Here is a 22,936-nt window from a genome sequence, read left to right on the forward strand (position 1 = left end):
CATTTAATGCCCAAGGACCTCCAAAGTCATGGGAACAGGGATAGTTAAAACCCATTTCACAGCCGAGGAAAATAAGGCGCAGATCTTTCAGGCCCCAAACCAGGTGGTAACTAGCCAGGCCGGCCTGGTGACCTAGCCTAGGACTTATTCAAGTGGAAGTTGGACGGCGCATTGGGCAGGGGTCCCCATGGCAGCAACAGCCTGGCGGGAGGGTCTGCACTGGACAGAACCGGTCGGGGCTGCGCGTCTCTTTAAGGCTCAGGGCTATGTCTGGGAGATCGGTTTGGAGTGCTCTGTACCTTTAAGGAGGGAGAGGGGGCGGGGCTTGGGAGGCGGGCCTGAGGGATGACGTCATCCCCGCACCTCCGAGGCTCGCGGCCCGGCCTGGGCCCGGACGAGTCCTTTAAGGGGCGGGCGGTCGGCCGGCAGAAAAGCGCCTTAAAGGCGACGCGTGGCGCGATGGCGGCGGCCCCACGCGCGGCCGGGCGGCGCGGGCAGCCTCTACCGGCGCTGCTACTGCTGCTGCTGGCGTCGCCGCCCCTCGGCGGCCCGTCAGGCGCCGCCGCCTACTTCCCCGAGGAGCGCTGGAGCCCGGAATCCCCGCTGCAGGCTCCGCGAGTGCTCATCGCGCTGCTGGCGCGCAACGCGGCCCCCGCCCTGCCCGCCACGCTGGGCGCCCTGGAGCGGCTGCGGCACCCGCGGGAGCGCACGGCGCTGTGGTGAGCCGCCCGCCGGGGGACCCATCGGGGCGGGCCGGGCCCTGACGCTGCCTCCTGAGCCCCCATTACAGCGGGTCTTCACCGCATCCTGCCGGCTGACCCTTCATTGGGCCAGGCCCTGACCTGCCAGCTGACCCCCTATTAGCGCAGGCATGCACTGCATCGTGCCGGCGGGTGACCCCACTGTTTCGGGCCATTCTCTAACCTTGCCTGCTGCAGCCCTTTGGGGTGGTCCAGATCCTAACCCTGCCAGTTATAGCCCATTAAGGTGGGTCCGTACCGCGCGCGCCCTGCCTGCTGTCCCCCATTGGGCCGGGCTGGGCCCACACGTTCCCTCTGCTTTTTGTCCTAACTCCCTCCCTCACATTAGGTGGACTAGGCCTTGCTCTGCATGCTGCCCTCCACTGGGCTGGCCCAGATCCTAACCCTGCCTACTGTCCCTCATCCACCACGGCTCCACGCTGCGCCCCGCGGTCTGACCCGCCATTAGGGGAGCCCAGGTTCTGCCCTGGCTCTGCCCCCCACTGGGGCTTCCCGGGCTCATGTATGCCCTCTGCTTGCTGTCCTCCCCCTACCCTTCAATCCATTAGGGTGGGAGGACCAGCTTTATGCCTGTTGTCCCTAATAGGGAAGGTGAGGCCACTGCCCCGCCTGCTGGACCCCCATTAGGGCAGATCTGGACCCCACTGCTGAGGACTAACTTCCTAACTCCTCCCGGTATGTGGGGGCTGTCCAGGGGACCCAGAGCTTGCGGCCCCTACCACATTGGGGGATTACTGTGGCCCCATCACCCTTGCACTAATGGGGAGTCCTACCCAGCTCCTGTTGCCACATGTACCCGCTCTGCCCCGTCGGAGTTCCAGGACCCCATCAGACCCTGGCCTTCCCTGACCAACCAGCGTAGGGGAGGAGATGGGACCCAAGGGTGGGGAAGTAGGGCGGAAATGTATCCTGCCTGGAAGAGGATGCGTTTGCTCATTGGAATCCGGCAGAGCCAAGGGGAAGCCTCATAGAGGGGACTTGGCACCTCCTGCTTTGTTTTCCCCATCTCGAAAATGGGGGTATTAATGTAACTCTCTTCCTGAGTTTGTCTCTTAGGATTAACCAGTTAGTGTGTGTGAGGCCCTTGGTGCTATCTACAGGGAGCAGAGATGTGGTTAGCATTCTCATCTGTGGCCCTGGTTATTATTACTGTCATCACTGCTCTGGATATTGTTGACTCAATAAGAATGCATTTGGGAAAATTAGCTCTGGGCTCATTGGTCAAACTGGACTTCCAAATGTACCCTCTTCCCTCTACCCCAGGTCCCACAGCCCCCGATAATCCAAGCACAGAGTTGGTGCTGAGCAGATGTTTGTTGAATGAATACTTGACTACAACCTGCTCTGAGGAGGTGTCGCTCTTAGGAGAGAATCAGGGAAGGCTGGCTGGATGGGAGTCAATTTTTTTAACTTGTTCATGCTGAGTCCCAAGGCATGGTTATAAGGCCCTACACCAAAACCACACCCATTGCCGTCGAGTGGATTCTGACTCATGGTGATCCTATAGGACAGAGTAGAACTGCCGCATAGAGTTTCCAAGGAGTGCCTGGTGGATTTGAACTGCAGACCTTTTGGTTAGCAGCTGCAGCTCTTAACCATACGCCACTGGGGTTTCCAATATGAGACCCTAGATGCTTTTAAAACCCACAATTGCTAATGTATTTGTCAAAAGTTAGCTCATTCGATCCACTTAATAGCTCTGTGAGGTGTGTCCTTTCATCATGCCCTGGTTACACAGATGAGGAAACTGAGGCGGGGGGGGAAGCATCTTGCCCAGGGCCACACAGCTGGTGGGAACTGAGCCAGGATATGGATCCTGGGTGGCCTCACCACTGCCTGGTCCTGCCTCAGTCTCCCTGCCTACACTGACTGTCCTCTTCTGACTGCAGGGTGGCCACTGACCACAACGCAGACAACACATCAGCTGTGCTGCGGGAGTGGCTGGTAGCTGTGAAGAGCCTGTACCACTCTGTGGAGTGGCGGCCGGCTGAGGAGCCTAGGTGAGTAGATGGGCCCTGTCCCTGCTCACACACCCTCCATGACTCCCTATTGCCCCAGGACAAAACCCCAGCCCCTCAGCCCAAATTTGCTGCCTTAAGCTCTGGCTGCTCTTACCCGTTCTTAGCTTCCACAAGGAGTCATAATCTCCTTCCAGACCTTTGCCCCAGCCGTTCCTTCTTTCTGCCCTGAATTCCCTCACTCCTTGTCTTTCTGGAGAACACCCATGGCTGTGTTCCTGTCTCAGCCTCAACCCCAGGATGGCTGTGCTGTGTAGCTTCCCGTAACCCCCTGGGCAGCGCGGACTCTGCCTCCTCTCACCTTTCAGTTTCTTTCTTTCTCTCTCTCTCTTTCTCCTTTCTTTTCTCCTCTTCCCTTCCCCTCCCCACCTGCTGGAGACAGTGGTGGTTCAGGAGTAGAACATTCTCTCCTTCCATGCAGTAGACCTGGGTTCAACTCCCAGCCCACACCTCACGTGCACCGGCCACCCATCTGTCACTGGAGGCTCGTGTGTTGCTGTGGTGCTGAATAGGTTTCAGCGGAGCTTCCAGACTAAGATGAACTAGGAAGAAAGGCCTGGCAATCGACTTCCAAAAATCAGCCAATGAAAACTGTATGGAGCACAACGGCCTGATCTGCAGCCTATCATGGGGATGGTGCAGGATGAGGCAGCATTTCATTCCACAGTGTGTGGGGTTGCCTTGGGTCGAGGGCTGACTCCATGGCAGCTAACAACCCCATTCACTGCACAGACACACTCGGGCAGTGGTGTCACTAGGGCTAGTGTCATCCATGCGGTAACTCGTGGTGTCAGCCCCCCACAATGGGCCTCCTCCCATACCAGACCATACAGAATCCTTAATAATGATTTTTGTACTAATCTTACTCATAAATGGTGAGTCCTGTATATCACTACTTCTTTCCTTTAATTGCTACTTCACCCTCAAAAAACGTTAATTGATATAGGTTTACAAATACTAAGTACTACAATATTGTAGCTGAAACACCAGAAAATTTGACGAAATCAGAGTATAAAAACAGCAGTGGAAACAACGGTGCATGCTCGTAGCGTGCAGACACAACCACGTGACTGGAAACATGACTGTAACTGAGTAATAACGACAGCTCTGACCGAGCATTAGAAGGTTCAAAAAGTAAATTAGCACAGAGTTTTAGCCATGTAGGCATACTGATGCACGTAAGCTGGGCTGATGAAAAATGTTTTCATTGTTATTCTGTAGGGATATTTTTATAGACTGTCATTTTGGTGTCACCCCCTTGACAGAGTTATCTGGTGCGATCCGCACCCGCTGTGTTTCCCTAGTGACACCACTGACTCAGGTTCTGAGATTTTTCCTGCTCTGTTTTCTTTTCCTGTCCCAGTGGCTCCCCTCACCTCTGGAGAACATCTTTGTTTGGCATTCAAGGGCCCTTCTCCCTCTACACCCCCAGCCACACTGAGCTTTCTCTGTCCTCTAAATCGCTGCATGTTTTCTCCCCTCCCGGCCTTTGTACATGCTGTGCCCCTGCCTGGAGTTCCCGAGTAGCTCAAACAGTTCAGTGCTCAACTACTAACCGAAATGTTAGAGGTTCTAGTCCACCCAGAGGCCCTCAGGAGAAAGGCCTGACAATCTGTGTTGGAAAACTCAGCCATTGAAATCCCCATGGAGCACAGTTCTTTGACACACAGGGAGTTGCCAAGTGTCAGGGTTGATTTGACTGCACCTGGGTTTTTATTAGTGCCCCTGCTGGGACACACCCCTCCCCTCCTCTTCTCTCCTTGCTTGTTGCTTCCCATCCACCAACTCCAGCTAACACATCCCTTCTTCTGGGAAGCTTGCGCTGACCATCCCCAAGGCTGGCTCAGGCACACTCTGGGCTCCAGCAGCGTGCCGTGCCTCCCACGTCACAGCGCCTCTCTGCAGGTTCTACCCAGATGAGGAGGGCCCCAAACACTGGTCTGACTTGCGCTATGAGCACGTCATGAAGTTGCGCCAGGCAGCCCTGAAATCTGCGCGGGACATGTGGGCCGACTACATCCTGGTGAGTTCCTGTGCCAGGCAGCCCACGGGTCACAGGAGGTCTGGGAGGTTCCCAGGGGAAGACTCTGCAGTGGGGTGCAGGGGGCATCCTTAACCCCATTTCACAGAGGGGTAAACAGAGGCTCCAAGAGGAGGAGTGAGTTGCCCAGGTAGCTCAGCTGGGGTTTGATCCTGGATTCTGCCCCCTGTGGTTGGACCCTTGAGTTGTCTCCACTTTTACCACCTCCGTAAATGACGCCAAACCTTTGTGACACCCTCCTCCCCCAACAACACCTGGGTCATTTCCAAGAAGAGTGAGGACAGGGTCAGGCAGGGGGTTGTTAGAGACACTGAGTTGCTGAGGCCTGACTTTCACTTCTTTCTCATGGGTCCAAAGTGTCTTCTAGTAGGAAAGGGAACTGTTGAGTCTTGAACACAGTACTGTTGGGATCAGTGTCCATATGTCACCGGCCTTCTGTGGGCTCCTTAACCCTGTCCCCTTGACCTTGGTGTGATTCCGCCTGATTCTGTCCCCCAGTATAGATGGGCCTGGCTTGCCATGGCAGTTGAACACAATAACGCAGCCTAACAAAGCTCTGGTTGTCTTCTGTCTCTGGCCTAGGCCTCGAGCTGTGGTCAGAACCTTCTTCGTTTATTATTCAACGTGTGTCTACAAGCCCCTACCGTGTGCAGGTTCTGTGCCGGGCCCTGGGGACAAAGAGAGGACTAGCACAGGCTTAACCCACAAGGGAAGGCGGACATGACCAGAAAGCTAACAAAGCTGTGTGAGGGAGTATCTGAAGGCAGCCAGTGCTGGGAGGACATTGGAAAAAGCCGATGAGATGGCATGACCAGGGCCAGGGGCCTCCCTGAGGAGGGGATGCAAGCTGAGACGTAGGAGAGAAGGAGCAGCCTAGGGAAGCTGGAAGAACAGTGTTCCGGGCAGAGGGAACAGAGGTGGGAGCAGGTGTGGGGCATTCCAGGAATGGCAAGAAGACCAGAGTGGCTGGAACAGAGTGAGCAAGGTACGTGGTGGTGGTGCGGGGGCGTGGAAGGAGTGAGGTTGAAGTGGTGAGCAGGGGCTGGACCATGTAGGCTGAGGGAGAGATTTGACTTTCATACCGAGGGTACATGGGAGCCATAGAGAGTGTTTGAGCAGGGGAGGGCTATGGTTGGATTTATGATTTTTAGAAGCCCACTGTGGCTGCTGTAGGAGCAGGGACTCTCCGGGTTAGGGGTGGAGTGACAGCAGGCCAGGGTGTTGGTTGTGTTGATTCCTTCCGAGTGAGACTCTGTCCCATGCCTCTCTCCTAGCTTCTGGTGATGGCCAGCGATCCTTGGCATCCCTTGCCTTGTAGATGCTGTGCTTTTGTTAGGTGCCGGTGAGCTGGTTTCGACTCATAGTGACCCTATGCACAACAGAACGAAACACTGCCCGGTCCTGCACCGCCCTTACAATCACTGTTATGCTTGAGCTCATTGTTGCAGCCGCTGTGTCAATCCACCTCGTTGACGGTCTTCCTCTTTTCCGCTGACCCTGTACTTTGCCAAGCATGGTGTTCTTTTCCAGGGACTGAGCCCTCCTGACAACATGTCCAAAGTATGTAGATAGGCCACTCCAATCTCCACTGTTTTCCCTCCATCTGTCTCTCTGTCTCTTTTGTATAAGGACTCCAGTCATGTAGGATTAGGACTCACCCTCCTGCAGTATGACCTCATGTTAACCCTACCTGAAAACACCTGCAAAGACCCTATTTCCAAACAAGGTCTCTCTGGAGAACCCTGCTGGAAGTGCAGGGGTAGGTAACCCAGTACGCAAGGTAAGCACAGGCTTACTTGTGCTTACTTATTAATCAATAGTGGACAAAATCTGCCCCTGTTAGGGATCGTAAATTCGAAAAGAGGCTTTGATTCTGTAGGGAGGTGCTATGGGGCTGGGAGAGAGACAGATGCCAGCCATACCTAGAAGCAGAATCTTTGATGTGGTGAAAAAAAATGTGAAATTATTCACTGCAGGTGACCCGGTAAGCAAGGTAAGCATCGTGCTTGCCTTGCCTGTTGGATGATCCACCCCTGTCGCTGTGCCAGTTGTATCAAACCAGTCCAGGGAAATCTCAGCTTCCCTTCCGTGGTCAGCCCAGACCCCAGCTGCTCTGCACAGCCCTTTCTCTGTCATCCTCATTCACCTGGGGCCAGGTTAGCAGGCACTGGCTTTGTCTCTCACCCCCATTCACCCAGGGCCTGGTCAGCAGGTACTAGTCTCTTCTGTCTCTAATCTCCATTCTACTGGGGCCAGGTCAGCGGGCATTGGCTCCTTCTATCTGTTGAAGGACTCACAAACTCCAGGGAATGGGCTATCTTTAAAAGGATACGAACACACAGGGTGAGGTCTGGGAGGGGTCTGGGCAGAGCTTCCATGTCCCCAGGGGACATGCATACCCTCCAGAGAGCAAAGCAGATGTTCACTGTGTCCACCCAGGAAGCTCGGCTAAGCCTCTGTCTTCCAAGGCCTTACCATGTGGCCGTGACAGACTGCATCATGCTTCCTGAGACTTAGTCAGCATTGGGCCTCCAGGTGATCTCTCTTGGTTTGGTCAGCCCTACTGATGGCCTCAGGCATGGTCTTTCTTTCAGGAACCAGGACCAAAGGCCAAACTGTTTGCTATGGAAGGGCCCGCACACCTCACACAATCCATAACAGCACCATCAGACCATTTTACAGAGGAGGAAGCTGAAGCTTAGTTGGGGGATGACAAGTCACCTGGTGGGGGTCACAGAGCCAGCAAGGCACAGAGGTGGGCAGAGACCACCCTGGACCATCTGCACAGGGCCGCCTTGTCCCGCTTCCCTGGGTTTTCCTTTTTGTGGTTTGAGGTGGGCTGGTTTTCACTGCTTCCCTCCCCCACCCCACAAACCTGGGTGGAACTCAAGGTGTTCGTTCAAAACTCAAAGCTGCCTTTGACACAAGATGGTATTTTTGTAAGTGCGGACTTTGGAAATTCACATTGGAGTGTGAATCATTGGTTTAATGTTTTAAAATTTTTATGAAAAAGCCTTTTTTTTCCCTTTTTACAAAAAAATTATGGATGTTAGTTTTAGGGAAAAAATAGAAGGAATATTTTTGTGGGATAGTATAGAAAATATAAAAATTATAAGAGATAAGGAGCTTAAGAAAGAAAAAAAACCAAACCGTATAATCTTACCTCCCAGAGTGACCTACTTCCTGGCTGTGTTTTTTTTTTTTTTTTAGGTGCAATTCATGTGACAAAATTGGCCATTTAAAAGTGAACAATTCAGTGGCATTTAGTCCGTTTACAAGGTTGTACAACAACCACCTCTGCCTAGTTCCAGAACATTCTCGTCACCCTAAAGGAGACTCCGTGCCCATTGTCAGTCACTCCCCACCCCCCTGCCCTCCAGCTCTAGGCAACCATGAATCTGCTTTCTGCCTGGATGGACTTGGCTGTTCTGGACATTTCATATGCGTGGGATCCTACAGCGTGTGGTCTTTTGTGACTGGCTTCTTTCACTGCGTAAATATAGCTCTGGAGGCCAGAAGTCTGAAATCAAGGTGTTGGCAGCATTGGTTCTCTCTGGAGGCTGTAGGGAAGGATCCTTCCTTGTGTCTTCCAGCTTCTGGTGGCTCCAGGCATTCCTGGGCTTGTGGCCACATCACTGCAAACTCTGCCTCTCTCTGCACACGCTGTCTTCTCTGTGTCTTGTATTATCGAGGTAAAATATACATAACAAAAAGTTTGCCGTTTTAACCATTCTTAAGTGTACAATTCAGTGACGTTAATTATATCCACCGTGTTGTGCAACCATCGCCACTATTTCCAGAAGTTTTTCATCACCCTTAACAGAAACGCTGTCTGTCCCCTTCAGCAATAACTTCCCCTTTCCCACTCCCCTCCCCCCGCTTAACCTCTAATAAATTTCGTTTAGTCTCTATGGAGAAGTGGGATTGTACAATATTTGTCCTTTTGTGACTGACTGACTTCACTCAGCATAACGTTTTCAAGGCTTATCCGTGTTACAGTCTCTCTCAGTGCTTCATTTTTATACTGAGTAGTATTCCATTGTGTAGATGGACCTCATCGTTTATCCATTATCTGCTAATGGACATTTGGGTGGTTTCCCCCTTTTGGCTATTGTGAATAGTGCTGCAGGGACACAAATCTGTCTCAGCTTCTGCTTTCAAGTCTCTTGGGTCATGTGGTAATTCTATGTTTAACTTTTTGAGGAACCACCACACTGTTTTTGACAACAGTTGTACCGTTTGACATTCCCACCAGCAACGCACAAAGGTTTCACTTTATCCACAGCTTTGCCAACACCTGTTATTTTCTGATGTTAGTCACCCTAGTAGATGTGGTATCTCATTGTGATTGTGATTTGCAGCTTGCTAATGCCGATGAGCATCTTTTCATGTGCTTCTTGGCCATTTGCAAATCTTCTCTGGGGAAATATCTATTTAAGCCCTCTGCCCAGTTTTTGATTGCATTGTTTGTCTTGTTGTTGTTGAGTTGTAGGAGCTCTTTATATATTCTGGATACTAAACCCTTATCAGATATTTAGTTCCCGCATCTTGTCTCCCAGTCTGTAGATTGTTGGCTACCCATTTTTAAATGTCACGTAAGTGGAGGCACATAGTGCATTTGTTTCTGTGTCCAGTGTCTGTTATCAGCATCAGGCCTGTGCAATTCACTTGTGTTGCTAGAGACAGGGGCAGCTCAGTGGTAGAGTTCTCACCTTCCATGCAGGAGACCTGAGTTCAATTATGGGCCAGTGAACCTCATTCGCAGCCACCACCGTCTGTCAGTGGACGTTTGGGTGTTGCTTTGACACCGAACGTGTTTCAGCAGAGCTCCCAGATTAAGATGGACTAGAAAGAAAGGTCTGGCAATCGATTTCCAAAGACCAGCCAGTGAAAATCCTACAGATCATAACGGCCCTACCTGTAATCAATCATGGAGATAGTGCAAGACCGTTTTGTCCCGTTGTGCATGGGGTCGCCAGGTGTCCTGGGGCACACTTGATGACAGCTAACAGCAAGTGCTCTCATTTGCGTTGCTGTGCATAGTTCTGGTTTGTGTTTTTTTGTGTGTGAATAACACAATTTGTTATAAAGGGCAGAGATACACAGCCCTTAGTGAGGATTAAGGGGTCCCAGGTCACATCTGCTTCTCCAGCTTGGCCGGGCCCCTATCTTCTCAGGGGCCCAGGCTTTGCCTGAGCCGTTTTGAGTCACAGCCCAATCCCGGGTTCACCCTGGCAGCCCACACTGATGCCATGTTGCTTGTTTTGCAGTTTGTGGACGCAGATAACCTCATCCTCAACCCTGACACTCTGACACTACTCATGGCTGAGAACAAGACGGTGGTGGCCCCCATGCTGGACTCACGGGCTGCGTACTCCAACTTTTGGTGTGGCATGACTTCCCAGGTCAGGAGGCTGCGGGGTCAGGGAGCGGGGCTGGGGGCCGTGGCTGGAGCCTCACTGATTGGCACACCACCCTGTGGTGAGCAGTTCACAAACACCATCGCCTTAAACATGAGGCAGCAGTGATTCACTGGTAGAGTTCTCACCTCCCATGCAGGAGGCCTGGGTTTGATTCCCGGCCAGTGCGCCTCATGTGCAGCCTCCACTCTTCTGTCAGTGGAGCCCTGCATGTTGCTAGGATGCTGAACAGGTTTCAGCAGAGCTTCCAGACTAAGATGGACTAGGAAGAAAGGCCTGGCAGTCTACTTCTGAACATCAGCAGTGAAAACCCTACGGATCACAATGGTCCCATCTGCAACCAATTGTGGGGATGGTGCAGAACCAGGTGGCCTTTCTCTGCATTGTGCTTGAGGTCGCCATGAGTTGGGAGCTGACTAGATGGCAGCTAACAACAACAATCCTTAAGCAGCCCTGTGAGGACAAGCCTAGGATCGTCCCCAGCATCTTAGTCTCCTGGGGCCATCTTAGCAAAATACCACAAGTGGGTGGCTTTAAAGAGTAGAAATTCATTTTCACAATTTTGGAGGTTGGGAGTTTGAATTTAGGGCATCAGCAGGACTATGCTTTTTCTTTGTTTCTCTCTTGGCCCTGAGGGGAGATCTTTGTCTCTCTTTGTGTCTGTAGCCCTGGGTGTCTCTCGACATTCCTTGGCTGCTTGGAGGTGTTTCTTCACTTGGCGTCTGTTTTCCTCCTGCGAGTCTTTCTGTGCTTACTCCACATTTTATATAAGACTCCACTCAGAAGGGATTACACCAGTTGAGCCTCATCTTAACTACATCTGCAAAGACCCTATTTCCGAGGTCGCATTCACAGGCACGGGGGGTTAGAAGGTGGACATATCCTTTTGGGGACACAGTTCAACCCCCAGCATCTTCCTTGTCATCACACTCCTGATGTTCAATTTCTTTGTAATTCAGAGGAACCCAGGTGTTTGTAACCTTTCTTCAGCTTTTCGATTTTTTCCTCAGCTCATGCCTTTCTGGTTGAAGTGGTGGATGTCTTAGCTATCTAGGGCTGCTATAGCAGAAATACCACAATGGGTGGTCTGAAAGAGCAGATATTTATTCTTTCACAGTTCAGGGGGCTAGACGTCCCAGTTCAGGGCACCAGCTTCAGGGGAAGGTCTCTCTGTCTCAGCTTCTCTAGCCCGCCACCTTGGAGCTCCTGGGCTTGTAGACTGGTCTGCCTGCCTTGTCTTCAGAAAGTGCCGGCCTGCCCCCTGTGTCTGCCTTTTTCTGTGCCCAGTCTCTCTTTATAACTCAAGAGTGATTGACTTAAAACTCACCTTATGCTGATATGGCTTCGTTAGCATAATAGAGTAAACCCTATTCCTAGATAGGATCACATCCACAAGAATGTTGTTGCTGTCTAGTTGCCATCCAGTCGATTCCAATTCGTGGCGACCCTGACCCCACATGTACAGCATAGAACTGCTCCATAGGGTTTTCAAGGCTGTGACCTTTCAGACGCAGATCACCAGGCCTGTCTCCCAAGGTGCTCCTGGGTGGGTTTGAACCAGCAGCCTTTTGGCTGGTAGCTGATTGCTTAACTGCAGCACCCAAGGGCACCTCCACAGGTGTAAGGATTAGGATTCCAACATGTATTTTGGGGGACACAATTCAGTCCATAACAGCCAGGGCTACAGATGGGTAACCATTTCCCTTTTTCTGTGGTTAACCTGCTGACTGAGGCTCTGCGGGAAGAGACCAGGCCTGACCCTGCCTGGAGCCAGGTCTCTTTCTGGGCTGTTCTTTGGGTCCCACCTTCCAGGTTCTAGCCTCACTTCTGGGGACCCCTACTCAGGACTCTTACCTCCATCCCCCACCCCCAGGGTTACTACAAGCGTACACCCGCCTACATCCCCATTCGCAAACGGGACCGCCAGGGCTGCTTCCCAGTGCCCATGGTGCACTCGACTTTCCTGATCGACCTGCGGAAGGCAGCCTCCAGAAACCTGGCCTTTTATCCACCCCATCCAGACTACACCTGGTCCTTTGATGATATCATCGTCTTCGCCTTCTCCTGCAAGCAGGCAGGTGAGCACATGGAGTAGGAGCATCTGGCTGGTTCCTTGGGGTCCTCACGGAACAAGGCCAGACAGCTGACAGAAGGCTTCAGAACCAAAAGTGTAGGGTGCAGGAGTGCCTTCAGGCATGGCTGTATCCAGGTGTTCAGATGATGCCACCAGGACTCAGGCTGTCTCTAGCCCTGGCTTTGTGGGTTGGCTTTACTCTCCAGCTCCTTAAGACCGCTTTATTGAAGGTTAAGGACCCCAGGTGGTACAAATGGTTTGGCTTGACTACTAACCGTAAGGTTGGCTGTTCAAGCCCACCCAGTGGTACCATGGAGGAAAGGCCTAGTGATTTCCTTCCATAGGATTATAGCCAAGAAAACCCTGTGGAATGGTTCTACTCTATAACATGTGGAGTCACCATGAGTCCAAATCAATGCCATGAAAACTTTGTTTAATGGAAAGTTATCTTCAACTCTATACTTAGCTGTATTCTCCAGGTTTTATGTAGTTGAGCATGTATTTATCATATAATCAGGAAAAGAATGTTTTAAAGACATTAGAGATATGCTGACTTGACATTTATTCTAAACCAGGGGTTAGCCTGGTGCTCAGTTCTGTCCCACACCCTCCCCACCTTACCTGCCTCTAGAAGGTTCTGTTTGTGACTCCCCCTGTTGGTGGGAGATGGAATGACATACTCCACCAGTGTGGGGTTTTTTGTTTTTTTTAATTTTTTTAATTAATTTTTAATTGTAGTAAATATGTCTGTAACAAAACATATGCTATTTCAACATTTTTTACGTGTACAATTCTGAGACATTGATTACATTCATCTTGTTATGCGACCATTACCACTATCCATTTCCAAATTTTTCCATCACCCTTAACAGAAGCTCAGTGCCCACTAAGCAGATTCCCCCTTTCTCCTCCCTCCCGTTGCTGGTAACCACTCTCTATACACTTGCCTATTCTAGATATTTTATATAAGTGGGATTACAAAATACTTGTCCTTTTCCGACCGACTTCCTCACTGTCATATTTTCAAGGTTCATCCATGTGGTGGCATGCATCAGAACTTCATTTCGCTTTAGGGCTGAGTAATATTCCATTGTGTGGACGGACCACATTGTGTTTATCCATTCATCTGTTAATGGACACTTGCGTTGTTTCCACCTTTGGCTGTTGTGGGTGTGCTGCTGTGAATATTGGTGTGTATTTATCTGTTAAGCCTCTGCTTTCAGACTCTTGGGGACATACCTAGGGTTGGGATTGCTGCGTCACATGGTAATTCTATGTTTAACTTTCTGAGGAACTGCCAGACTGTGTTCTACAATGGCTGCATCATTTTACATTCCCACCAACAATGGATGAGGGTTCCAATTTCTGCACATAGTCGCCAACACTTATTATTGTCCGTTTTTCTGATATTAGACATAATTTTTTTTTTAAGGGGGTGTGAGGGGGTCCATGGGTGATGCAAACGGTTATGCACTCAACTGCTAACCAGAAGGTTGGAGGTTTGAACCTACCCAGGGGTGCCTTGGAAGAAAGGCCTGACGATCTACTTCCAAACAGTTAGCCATTGAAGGCCCTATGGAGCACCGTTCCACTCTGAAACACACGGAGTCGCTAGGAGTCGGAATTGACTGGATGGCAACTGATTTGGTTTTGGGTTTAGTGAGCGTGAAGTGGTATCTCATTTCCCTAATGACTAATAACCTTGAACATCTTTTCATGATTTATTGGCTGTACAAGGCACTTTTTTTTTTTTTTGTAATTCTGTTTTTTGTTTTTTTACAAGGCATATTTAACAGCTCTGGAGTTTTTCCTTGTATCAACCAATGACATTACAAATGTTTCTGGTTTCTCACCCTCTGAACGGTCAACAGGGAGCATCCAGTGTGCCTGGCTGCCCACTCACATTTGAGGCTCTGTTCTGGCCATAATCCCTGGTGGAGCACTGAGGAGTCTGCCAGCGACAGCCACTGCTGGACCCCTGCCCCTTGCCCTTTGCTGGGCTATGGTGCCGTCCCTGCCCCTGCTGCCTCCTTGCTCTCTGGCTGTCTCTTTGTTCTGATTTTTGCCTGTTGTTCTCTTGGCCCCAGAGGTGCAGATGTACGTCTGCAACAAGGAGGTGTATGGCTTCCTGCCAGTGCCACTGCGGGCACACAGCACGCTCCAGGATGAGGCCGAGAGCTTCATGCACGTGCAGCTGGAGGTCATGGGTGAGTCCAGGCGATTCCGCACTGCTTGCATCCCACGTCACCCCGTGCACACTAAGTTGATCAAAGAGAGATGTGTACTGGACAGTGATAAAACAGAGTCCCTGGGTGGTGCAAACGGTGAACATACTCACTCCTAACTGAAAGGTTGAAGGTTTGAGTCCACGCAGAGGTGCCTCAGAAGAAACGCCTGGTGATCCACTTCCTAAAAGTCAGCCGCCAAAAGCCATGACACACATGGGGTCACCATGAGTTGGAGTCAACTCGATGGCAAGTAGTTAATGTTAAACCAGGCCAGGGTGACTTTTATTCAAAACAATTATAGTAAGGGAGCAAGAGTCCTGGGTGGCACAATGATTAAGCTCTCGGTTGGTGGTTCAAACCCACCCAGAGGCACCTGGGAAGAAAGACCTGGCAATCTCCTTCTGAAAGATCACATCCATTGAAAATCCTGTAGAGCAGTTCACGCTACACGGGGTCGCCATGAGTCAGGACTGCCTCCAGGGCAACTGACAACAACATAGTAAGGGAGGGGAAAGGATAAGGGACAGGGGGAAGGGACACTGCTGTGGGGGGGACCAGGACAGTCGGGGGAGTGAGAGAGACCCAGAGCTCAGTCTGAGCTGCAGCTTGCTCAGAGAACTGCGAGCCTTTTAAAAGAACGTGAGGGTTTATATGAATGTCTAGAACAGGCAGATGTGTGGGGCAGCGGTGGTTCAGTGGTGGAGCTCTCGCCTCCCACACGGGAGACTGAGGTTCGGTTCCCATCCATTGCACCTCATGGGCAGCCACTACCCATCTGTCAGTTGAGGCTTTAGGATGCAGCACAGATTTCAGCAGAGGTTCCAGACTAAAACAGACTAGGAAGAAAGGCCTGGCAATTGACTTCCAAAAGGCTGCAGCCTTGAAAACCCTATGGAGGAGTTCTACTCTGCACACATGGGGTTGCCGTGAGTTGGTACACACTTAATGGCAACTAACAACAACACTGCTACTAGAAGGTTCTATCTCTGACTTTTCTTTATGGCTGGACATGGAATGGGCACCCTGTCCTTCTTGTTTTGGGGATATTTTTGGGTCTTTACAAGAGTTAGAACAATCCCGAGTGGTGCAAACTGAGGCGCCTTGGAAGGAAGACCTGGCAATCTACTTCAGAAAAATCAGCCATTGAAAATCCTATGGAGCCCAGTTCTGCTCTGACACACATGGGGTCACTGTGAGTCAGAATCAATTCAGTGACAATTGGTTTGGTAATGTGTTCAAGGTTCATCAGGCTTGTTTTTTTCTAATTGAAATGTACATCCAAAATAAGAGCGTCTTCCACATACAAGTTTTCCACAGGTTCTGGGCCCTTAATGTAATATTTGATGCCTGTAAGAAATATGTCTGCCTTTTTTATTGGAAGAGAAAATATACTTGTTAAAAGTGCATGGGATCAAACTGTTTTCTCTCCAACAGTTTGGTGTGTGTCAAACCTCGACAGGAATCCCTGAGTGGAGCAAGCAGTTACACACTTGACTATTAGCTGAAAGGCTGGCAATTTGAACCCACCCAGAGGCGCCTTGGAAGACAGGCCTGGCAGTCTGCTTCTGGAAGGTGACAGCCTTGAAAACCCTATGGAGCAGTTCTATTCTGCACACTTGGGGTTGCGGTGAGTCAGAGTCAATACCTGGACAAACAGACAGACACAGGCCCCCCCCGCACTCCCATATTTGCTCATTGTGAAGTTTTCTCATTTTCATACATTGGAATACAAAAAAAAACAGCAGCCCTTTATATACACCCCTTGCCTTGCCATTCTGTCTCATGCCAGAACTGCACCCAAAATCAACCGTCCCTATTTTCTGTGCTGAAACTCAGGGCTCAGTCGCTGTGAACCAGCCCCACCTTGCCTTAATGAGCCTTACCAGTGGACGAGGGTTCCAGTCTCTCGCCACTACTTGTTATTTTCCATTTTTTCTTATCTTTTATCACAGCTGTACTGGTGGGTGTGAAGGGGTTATGTTTACTTTTTTCCACGTGTACAATTCAGTGCCATTGATTACATTCTTCAAGTTGTGCAGCCATTCTCACTATCCTTTTCTAAATCATTCCATCACCATTAATGTAAAGTCACTGCCCACTAAGCAAAAACTCCCCCATCCTCTCCCTCCCACCCCTGGTAACCGCTAATCATCTTTGGTTTCTATATATTTTCTAATCTGATGTGAGTGAGGTCCTACGGTATTTGTTCTTTTGTGACTGACTGATTCCACTCACCATGAGGTTTTCAAGGTTCATCCATGTGTGGTACGCATCAGGCCTTCGATCTCTTTATGGCCGAGCGGTGTTGCAGTCTATGGACGGACCACGTTGTGTTTATCCATTCATGTGTTGGCGAACATTGTTTCCTTTTGGCTTTTGTGAAAAGTGCTGCAGCGAACAGAACATCGGTGTACAGGTTTCTGTTTGCGTTCCTGCCTTCACTTCTCCGGGGTATATACCTAGTATTGGGATTTTGGGGCCGTAGAGTCATTCTATGTTCAACTTTTTGAGGGACTGCCAAACTGCTTCCCACAGCCGGTGTACCATTTTACAATCCCACCATCACTGCAGGAGGGCTCCACTTTCTCCAGAACCTCACCAACACTTGTTGTTTTCTGTTTTTTTTTTTTTTTTTATTGCCATTCTAATGGGCTGAGGTGCTATCTCATTGTGGGTTTGATTGGCATCTCCCTAATGGCTAATGGGGAACCCTGGTGGTGTAGTGGTTAAGTCCTCCAGCTGCTAACCAAGAGGTCAGCAGTTCGAATCCACCAGGTGCTCCTTGGAAACTATGGGGCAGTTCTGCTCTGTCCTATAGGGTTGCAATGAGTCGGAATTGACTCGATGGCAGTGGGTTTGGTTGTTTTTTTTTAATGGCTAATGACATGAGCATGCTCTCACGTGCTTGTTGGCCATTTGAATATCCTCTTTGGTGAAATGTGTTTTTGAGTCCTCTGCCCATTTTTTGGATTGGATTGTTTAAATTTTCGTTGTTAAGTTGTGGGTCTTGATTACTTTTAAAAACTTCTTTGATGTGTGTGATCTCCTTGCCTTTTTCATGAAAGTCTTGTGAAATTTATCGTCCTCATTTTATAGAAGAGGAAAGCTGAGGCCCAGACAAGTCAGGGGCACACAGCTTTTGACCATTCACTTTTTCCTTCCAGGAGTAGTTATTGTGTGCCTGCTGTGTGCCAGGCCCCATGCTTCGGGACCCTGTGTAAACAGGCAAACCAGGGCGTGGCCCCACAGGCTCACAGGGAGACAGGCACGTGGCCAGGGAGCTAGAACAGCGGTATCAGGGCTTTGATGGCAGAAGCCCGGGCACCGTCGGGGTCCAGAGGAGGCCCTGACCCAGCCTGGGGAGGTCGGGGGTCCTCAGGGAGAATGTGTGGGAGCTGAGAACCAATGGCTGAGGAGGGGGAGGGCAGAGGACCCGCCTTGCAGAGGTCGGGAGGTGGGAGTGGGTGAGTTGGGGGCCATGAAACAGCTGGAGGAACCGGTACGGGGAGGTGGGGTGGAGAAAGATGAGCTAAGACATTGTAGGTGGGATGCTGTAGGGGGGCCTGGTAGGGCCTGGAATGCCAGGCTGCGGGGCTCTGGGTAATAGGAAGCCATGGACGGGGTGGGAATGCAGTGTTGGAAAGAGGCTGGAGGCTGGTTCTGGAAGGGAGGCAGTGCGTCCCCCTACGCCTGTGACTCAGGGACCCAACGATACCCTAGTCCTCCTGGAAGGGCGCCAGTGACCCCGCAGCCTCTCTCTCCCCGCAGTGAAGCACCCGCCGGCGGAGCCATCCCAGTTCATCTCCGTGTCGGACCAGACACCAGACAAGATGGGCTTTGATGAGGTGGGTGGGGCCTCCCCGAGGGCGGGGCGGGGCCTGGGGTCTGTGGTCCGACTGGAGGCTCCGGCTGCAGGTCTTCATGATCAACCTGAAGCGGCGGCAGGATCGGCGGGAGCGCATGCTGCGGGCACTGCGGCTGCAGGGGATCGCCTGCCGGCTGGTGGAAGCCACAGATGGCAAGTGAGTCCCAGCCCTGGGGAAGGGGGACATGGGTGTAGACCATACTGGTGGAGGCCCTAGGTAGCAAGTGAGCCCTGATCCTCAGGGAGGGACTGGGGGAGTGTGAGGGCACCCATGTAGACCCTGCCGGTGGAGGCTGTAGATTGACTTGTGGGGGAGGGGCAGAGGCAGGGCCAGACACTGGGGTAGACCACACCAGTGGAGGTGGTGGACAGCAAGTGAGTCCCAACCCTGGGTGGAGGCATCAAGTCCAGACAGGTCTAAGCCACCATGTCCTGGAAGGCTGGGCCTGTGGTGTCCAGGAGGAGCGCTAACTGTGGAAGAGTAAAGCAGGGTGCTTAGCTGGAGGGAAGTGCTGATGGTGGACTAGCAGGCAGTGTTGGTCTCCTGTGTAACTCCACTCCTTCCTCATAGAGCCATGAACACCAGCCAGGTAGAGGCACTGGGCATTCAGATGTTGCCAGGCTACCGGGACCCCTACCATGGGCGGCCCCTCACCAAGGGCGAGCTGGGCTGCTTCCTCAGCCACTACTCCATCTGGAAGGAGGTGGGTGCTGTGGGGGTAGCGCTGGGGCTCCTTGTGGATTTTGGGAGGGACCAGAGGGTCAAGCAGGGAGCTGCCCATAGCCCATGCTGCTTTGCACGATGAAAACAAGCATGGCCTCTATTTAGCGATTGCTTCATGGGAACTGTCTCATTTTGGCCCAAGCACCCCTGGGTGGGGTGGATGCTTTCCTTCCATTGTGCAGATGTGAAAACTGAGGCAGGAGAGGGTTAAGGATGAGCGGGATGAGCTCTATGTGCAAAGAAGGTGCTTCCCAGCCTGAGTCTCAGTTTTCCCAAATGATAGTCATGAGCTCAGGGGGCGGTCATGAGGATTGTCAGGCTCATTCTTTCAGGGGGTATCTGCCAGGCATCTATGGTGTTCTCTGAGCTGGTGCTGGAGATGTGGCAGCTGCCAAGACAGACCCGGCCCTCCTCAGGGCCTCACAGTTAAGAGAGGTGGGAGACTAATGATATAAACCACAAAGAGATAAATATTAAAGTAATGATAAGTGAGGTGTATGTCCACAGCATAGGACTATGAATTGTCCTCAGTGAGGCAGATTTGGGCCTGCTGGGTAGGTGATATTTGAACTGAGACATGAAAGGTGAGGGGAAACGAGCCTGCTGCTTTCTGGAGGAATATACTCTGGGTGAAAGGCACAGCATAGGCAAAGGCCCTGAGGTGGGAGCCACCTGTGTGAGAGGAGCAGCAAGGAGGAGGGGAGGTGGTGGCTGAAAGGTCCCTGCAGCCATGGGGAAGGGTGTGTATTTGCCTCTCTCCTGAGTTGCCGCCTCCAGGGCCAGACTCAGCCTTGGTCTCCCTGGGCCTTTGGTCTCCCTGTGACCTGGGCAGGGCATCCCCCTCAGGTGGTGGACCGGGGACTGCAGAAATCGCTGGTATTTGAGGATGATCTACGCTTCGAGATCTTCTTCAAGAGGCGCCTGATGAACCTCATGCGAGATGTGGAGCAGGAGGGCCTGGACTGGGACCTCATGTGAGTAGGAGAGCCTGAGGTGTACTGGGGATCGGGGCGGGGTCAGGGTACCCTCGGACAAAAGCCCATTCTCCACCCTGGACCACCAGACGCCACGGGGTTTGGCCCTGCAGACTCCTCACCCTCCACCCTCCTTGCACCCCACACCTGCCAGGCCTGCCGCCACCCCAGGCCTTGACAATGCTCTTTGGGAGGCGGGAGGAGGGCTGCGGTGCAGCTGAGTAACACTCTGTGTATGCCCCAGCTATGTGGGCCGGAAGCGCATGCAGGTGGAGCACCCTGAGAAGGCCGTGCCCCGCGTGAGGAACCTGGTGGAGGCTGACTACTCTTACTGGACACTGGCTTATGTGCTGTCCCTGCAAGGCGCCCACAAGCTGCTGTCCGCCAGGCCACTTGCCAAGATGCTGCCTGTGGATGAATTTCTGCCCGTCATGTTTGACAAACACCCAGTGTGAGTGGGTTGGTAGATGAGTGGGTGGGAAAGCAGGCTCACTGGCGGGGGGTGCAGTGGTGCTTCAGGTTTAGGGGCCCCAGGGAGTATTCTCCTTCCCTCTGTCCCCTGCGCCCTCCATCTGCCTCTCCCTCTGTCCCTTCTCATCCCTGCTCCTTCCATCTGTCCCTGCTCTGTCTCTCTGCCCCTTCCTCTGTCCTCTGCTCCCTCCATCTGCCCCTTCTCTGTCTCTGCTCCATCCATCTGTCCCTCCTTTGTCTCTGCTCCATCCATCTGTCCCTCCTTTGTCCACTGCTCCCTCCAATATCACCTTGCACCCTGTGCCCACTTCTGCCTCTGTTTGTCCCTCCTGCAGGTCTGAGTACAAGGCCCACTTCTCCCCCCGCAACCTTCGTGCCTTCTCAGTGGAGCCGCTGCTCATTTACCCCACACACTACACAGGTGATGATGGCTACGTGAGCGACACGGAGACGTCAGTTGTGTGGAACAATGAGCATGTCAAGACTGACTGGGACCGTGCCAAGTCTCAGAAGATGCGGGAGCAGCAGGCGCTGAGCCGTGAGGCCAAGAACTCTGATGTGCTACAGTCCCCACTAGATAGCGCGGCCCGTGATGAACTTTGAAGGGTCAGTGCAAAAATAACAAAATAACCAAAAAATACAGCATCCCTCGCCGGGGCAGCTCAGGCTATATCAGAACCCCCCAGCAAGCTGTGGCATCTCTTCTCAACTCAGGGTGCATCCAGTCACCAACAGCTCATAACGGATCACCCACTTTATGCCAGGCATAGGGCTGGGCACCGGGAAATTGGGTGGGAAGTAGACGTCTGCATTCACCTGTTCACATGCCCAGCGTTTATTAAGCACCAGTTCCTGTGCTATGGCAATGAATGAGGCATTATTATCACCTCAATCAGCTGTTGATTGAGTTGTCAAACAACATATATATTGATCCCCTACGAAGAATCAGCCCTGGTGGCGCAATAGTTGAGCACTCAGCTACTAACTGAAAGTTTGGCTGTTCAAACCCACTCAGCAGCTCTGTAAGAGAAAAGACCTGGCAATCTGCTCCTGTAAAAGTTACAGAAAGAAAACCCTGTGGGGCAGTTCTACTCTGTCATATGGGGTCAGGTCAGTATGAGTCAGAATCAACTCAATGGCAACTAATAACAACAACTAGGAATTGGGCACTAGTGATGCACATTCAGATTTTAAACTCATTCAAGTATTTATTGAGCACCTACTGTGTATTAGGCTCCATCTCAGATGCTGGGAATATTGAGATGAATGAGACACTTTGATTCCTTTATTCAGACATGTATTATTGTGTGCTTGGTGACACAAAGCTCTTGTCATTGACTCAGTGGCATTTATTGAGTGCCTGCTGTGTGCAAGAGCTGAGCTAGGTGCTGGGGCTAGCATTAAACAAGGTGCTTTTCATTATTTCGTCGGTTTCTTCCCACATGCCTGAAGAACACCTACTACGTGCTGGGCATGAGAAATACAAAAGTGCGTGTGACTTTTGTCTAGTCCCATTTTTTATCACCTGCCGGGTACTGGGCCCGGTGCCAAGTGCTGGGACACATGAACAAGATGAGTTCCTTCATTTCTTCATGGAGCAAGCATTTATTGAGCACTTTCTGTGTGCCAGGCCTCTTGGACTCCCAGTTGGGTGGGGGACTGAGTTTGATTATTCTTTGTCCCTTCATCACCCAAGCTGTGTTGCAGACAACACCCCTCACCCCCCAGGGGAAAGGTGGCTCTTGCCCCACCTATTGCCCAGCTCCCCATGGGTGGGTGGCAAGATGGGTGGGGGCTGGGTCTCCCTTGCCCACCCTGGCCCCATTTCTTTGGCCTCCCTACCCTCGCATCTCAGGTGTGGTCTCTGCCTGCTTGATGAGGTTTTCCGTTCAAGCCTTTGCGGGGATCATGTGTTTGGGGGCCTTCTGGGGGAGCAGCTGCATGGGTAAGGAGGGGCCCTGGGGCAAAATGTTTCTAGCAACACTCTGGTGGGCTTCCCACGCCTTCAGCCTGAATTGAATGTCCGAGCCAGCCAGCGGTGTGTCACCCTCTTGAGGGTAACGGTACTTGCCTGGTTGGCTCCTGGGTAACTTGCTTATTTTTTAAATAAATTTTCTGGTTGGTTTTCACTTGTCTGATTCCTTCATGGTCCTTCACTCTGCTCACTGCCACTTTCCCCCCTTTCTTCCCCTCCGCCCGCCCCCGCTGCTGGTTGATAAAACCAAGCAGTTGCTGTTGAGAAGCCAATTGGTGGAGCGAGTGTGGGGTGAGAATGTAGTGACGACTTCGTGTCTCAGCTGCCCCATACAGTGCCCTGGAAATAGCCCAGGGACAGATGGCAGACCTTGCTCTATCTTGTG

At 51.7% G+C, this 22,936-nt stretch overlaps 1 protein-coding gene across 1 annotated transcript; it reads left to right on the top strand.

Moving 5' to 3' along the window:
* Positions 1 to 376: 376 nt before the first annotated feature.
* COLGALT1 (collagen beta(1-O)galactosyltransferase 1) lies at positions 377 to 22,705 on the top strand. The gene is made up of 12 exons (XM_049877376.1): positions 377 to 719; positions 2,651 to 2,761; positions 4,685 to 4,802; positions 10,091 to 10,225; positions 12,114 to 12,318; positions 14,402 to 14,521; positions 18,311 to 18,387; positions 18,458 to 18,564; positions 18,979 to 19,111; positions 19,978 to 20,105; positions 20,350 to 20,556; positions 20,912 to 22,705. Exons 1-12 carry the CDS (start codon positions 460 to 462, stop codon positions 21,177 to 21,179), a joined length of 1,869 nt encoding a protein of 622 aa, XP_049733333.1. The 5' UTR covers positions 377 to 459; the 3' UTR covers positions 21,180 to 22,705.
* The last annotated feature ends 231 nt before the right edge of the window (positions 22,706 to 22,936 follow it).

This window comes from Elephas maximus, chromosome 3 (genome assembly GCF_024166365.1).
Source record: "Elephas maximus indicus isolate mEleMax1 chromosome 3, mEleMax1 primary haplotype, whole genome shotgun sequence".
In the NCBI taxonomy this organism is placed as follows: Eukaryota; Metazoa; Chordata; class Mammalia; order Proboscidea; family Elephantidae; genus Elephas; species Elephas maximus.

Coding starts and splice junctions, on each gene's coding strand:
- COLGALT1 (XM_049877376.1), top strand. CDS start 460: ATGGCGGCGGCCCCACGCGCGGCCGGGCGGCGCGGGCAGCCTCTACCG. Junction 12,319..14,401: donor CTTCTCCTGCAAGCAGGCAG/GTGAGCACATGG, acceptor TCTTGGCCCCAG/AGGTGCAGATGTACGTCTGC. Junction 19,112..19,977: donor ACTACTCCATCTGGAAGGAG/GTGGGTGCTGTG, acceptor CATCCCCCTCAG/GTGGTGGACCGGGGACTGCA.